This window comes from Myodes glareolus, chromosome X (genome assembly GCF_982192425.1).
Source record: "Myodes glareolus chromosome X, mMyoGla1.1, whole genome shotgun sequence".
In the NCBI taxonomy this organism is placed as follows: Eukaryota; Metazoa; Chordata; class Mammalia; order Rodentia; family Cricetidae; genus Myodes; species Myodes glareolus.
The window spans coordinates 147,650,324-147,654,032 of record NC_142053.1 but is presented as its reverse complement, the minus strand read 5'-3'; the positions used below and the strand labels follow the sequence as shown (position 1 = coordinate 147,654,032).

At 42.8% G+C, this 3,709-nt stretch overlaps 1 protein-coding gene across 1 annotated transcript; it reads right to left on the bottom strand.

Moving 5' to 3' along the window:
* Window positions 1–276: 276 nt before the first annotated feature.
* LOC148117543 (spindlin-2-like) lies at window positions 277–3,497 on the bottom strand. The gene is given in 4 exon segments (XM_087902577.1): window positions 277–371; window positions 2,395–2,689; window positions 2,837–3,183; window positions 3,186–3,497. Coding segments are annotated over 4 exon segments (990 nt in total). The 5' UTR covers window positions 3,439–3,497.
* Between the last annotated feature and the right edge of the window lie 212 nt (window positions 3,498–3,709).

Below are 3,709 nucleotides of genomic sequence, written 5' to 3'. Positions count from 1 at the left end.
AGGTATGGCAGTGGGAGTAAGAGTCTGCTTGTTCACAGTAGGAAAACCAGGAAACAGTGGGGACCAAGAGCAAAGATGTCATGAAACTTTAAGTCATTTCCTTTGAGAACTCAATTCCTCCAGTCAGGTTCTGTGTCTACAAAACCCCCAAAACCTCCTGAGGACTAAGTATTCAGAAATAGAATCCTGTGTGTGCCATATCACATGCAATAATAGTGAGTACGCCATACTCTTTTTCAATTCTACACACTTTTGTTCTCAAAACCATTTTTATTATCAAGAAAGATAACTTGCTGCGTCTTTTCGGTCATAAAAGTCCTCTAAGTTGGTGTGGGGAACTTCTTGTGTACCGTCCAATGTTGTTATGAGACCTTAAGGGGACAGCATATTGTTCCAGAAATCAAAGGCAACTGGGTTCAAACCTATGCTTACTTGTTGAGTGGACCAATTGGTTTAGCAATAGCCACTGTATGGAAGAATGGAATGGACAGGGAAAAGGAGATGGCACAAGTCGAGGCCGGTAGCATTGCTTGAAGCTCCTCTGATCTACTCATTTTGCTTTCCTTATTAGATAAGGACAAGATTTAAATCTCAATCTCCATGATCTCTGAAGCCTGAATGAGTTAAGTATGTGTGACCACAGTGATGCCTGTCTATCTGTCATAAGGGGCAGGGCTCTTGACTTTATGACTCATTGCACAGGGATGTCAGCTGTCATTCTGTGGTCCACCTAAGTCTACTGCACAAGAGTTGTCATGGTTGCTGCTCTGTTCTTCCTGACATGGTATGCATCCACTGAGAAATCATCAAAATCCTCCACTGGAAGTGTAAGTTCTTCTCAAATGGAAGGTTCTTTAATTGAAGAGATATAGATGTTTTCTCTGGGAAAACTTTTGACAGGGGACATGGGTAAATGGCAGAAGGGAAGAAAGAGTAGAGAGAGAGAGTGTGTGTATGTGTGTGTGTGTGTGTGTGTGTGTGTGTGTGTGAGAGAGAGAGAGAGAGAGAGAGAGAGAGAGAGAGAGAGAGAGAGATGGAAAAAAGGAAGGATTCATTTATGCCTTGGAGTGAACCAATGGATGAGGAGACCTAGTAGGGTAAAATGTGCTGCAATTTCCTTGGACACTCAGGTTGAGCTGAGGGCAGATAAGGTTTTCCACTAAGGGGGAGGCTAAGTCCATTTTGGATTTTTTGTGATCCAGGCCCACCCAGGAGAGTGACGATGATGAGGATGAGGAGAAGAAGGTGCAAGGGTGTACCAGCATGCCTTTGATCAAATTCTCACCCACTTTGTAGCTGAGTCACCTGACCTGGTTAAAAAGACCTATGTGCTGAAACCTGACTGAGTTTGACATCACCAACCTTGTAACCGAGTTAGTGAAGATGGAGAAACCAAAAATTGACAGTTACAGAAGGTCAGGGTCCTTCCATGATGGCAGCCAGGCATCAATACCTTAGAGGTGTTGCATGGTTGAATATGTGTGTGGGGTCTTTGCTTTTCTCCACCAACAACAGAGATTCTTCAGTTAACTGATATTATACAGCTCTTTGCATATATTGTATGTGTGCATGCCACACACCAACAGGCATCAAGGTATACATGTTTAACCTGTCTGTGGGTGAGTCTGTTCACCAGTTTCATAGCGCAAATCTCAGAAAACGTGGGCTAGGACAAAGGAAAAATGTTTTAATACACAGCAGGACAGATGTACAAGTGAACTCACGGGGGTTGGACAGCATGCTTAAGACCTGTGCTATACCATGTCAGAACAGAAAGAATTCCGGCATGAGTAAGTGGCAGACAGAATCCTGGCATGAGTAAATAGGTGGCAGACAGAATCCTGGCTTAAGAAAGCAGGTGGTGGATAGAATCCTGCCATGAGGAAGTAGGTAACATGAGGTCCAATCCTTTGTGTAGGAGCCTCTAGAAGGAGACGATTTTATCTAAGCATATTGCTCCTGGTTCCTCAATGTGCTCCAGTGGAGAGCAACACACAGTGACTTACAGCTGTTACAAATTAAAATATTAATTAAATAAAACCTGATTTTCTTTGATTCCAAGTCTACATTTATGTCCTTTCCTGATCAGTCTGTTCTGTTTCCTCTTAAGTCCCAAAGTCTAATGCTTCTCTCTGTCACAGCTTACCCTATGACATGCTACTCCCTCAAACTTTACCCCTCCCTGAGTTCCTACCTCTTTTTGGCACATGTCTGATGCTTCCTAAACAGCCATCTTCTCCTCTTTCCCACCCCTCATCTCCAGTCCCTTCCTCTCCCAGGAGACTAGACCATCTAAGTCCTGTTCTGACAAACCCCATCATTTACCAAACAACACACCACGTTCAAAACTTTTTATTTTTGGACCAAGAGAAATTTTATTCGAAAAGATATTACGGTTATTAGAGGACCTGAGGTATCTCAGAAAAAAATAACAAAGCATTCCTCCCAACCCAATTTTATGTCTGCCTCTCCACAGTTTGTGAATTTCACTTTTACAGATCTTCACCAAATCATAGATGTAGATATGGAAGTCATTATCAAACTTGATGAAATACACAGAAGATTTGGTGGGAACTTTGTAAACAATTTTGCCTGTCTTTTGGGTTCTGTCTCTTTTATTGTACTGCACACATTTGCCTGTCAAGACATCCGTGCCTGCTTCCTCTACTGGAGGATACTCTGGCATAATGTGGAGGGTGCCTTCAGTGTAGTCATCCAGATGGTGGTAAAGGTACAGGACAGTATCTTTCTTGTTTGAAATGTAGAACATGGTTGTAATGGTTGGCCCCTCACTTGTTGCCACCCAACTCGACTCATCCATAGAGCCTGATATGATGTAGAGGTTGCCTTCAAAGTAGTCCTTCAGGAGGTCATAAATGTACAAGACCGGATCTTTCTTGTAGGTAGTATAGAACCAGGTCTTCATTATCGGCACCTCCTCTAGGACCATCCCTCTCCACTCATCCTTAGAGCCGTTTGTGCACTCAAATATATGTTTTACTGCTTTGCCATCTATGATATTTGCAAAGTGAGTGTTTGTCACCTGAGATAAAAACACTTTATTGGGCAGTATCCTAAGGTTTAAAATCCTTTCATCATTGTGAAGCTCCAGTCCGTAGACACAATCAATCCCATCATACTTCAACAAATAGATAGAGTGGTTTGTAGGCAGTTGATCTAAATGATGGCATCCCATTGGGTGACTGGTTCATTGCCTTCCTTCCATCCATTAGAAATTCTGTGGCCGACAATATTCTCCATGGTCTTGAAAGGCCTGACCGGTTTTTGCTTCTGGAGAGGTGACCCTTCACTCTTCTGGAGTGTTGGCCCACCTCTCATACTCAGAGGCATCTTCATCATGTCTTTAGACCTAGTGCGGTTGGCCACAGCACTCCTGGTCCACTGTCTTGTGGCTATTGTTCTGTGTTTGGGCTTCATACTTATCCTATCTCTGAGATGGAAGAACTTGACACTTTAAATCACATATGAAGTCATTGCCTCCACCATGAGTGCCTGCAAGGAAAAGAAGGAGAGGACATGAGGCTAAGACTCTTTTCTGGAAGTACTTTGTTACAGGTGATGAAGACAGTGCTAAATAGGTTTGGATGCATAAATGTAATTTTGTCATAAGACAATAGTAGGAAAATTAGCAAAATATTCTCTACAGCTCAGTGTATCTGTCTCAGAGATGCATTCTTGCTGCCCAGAG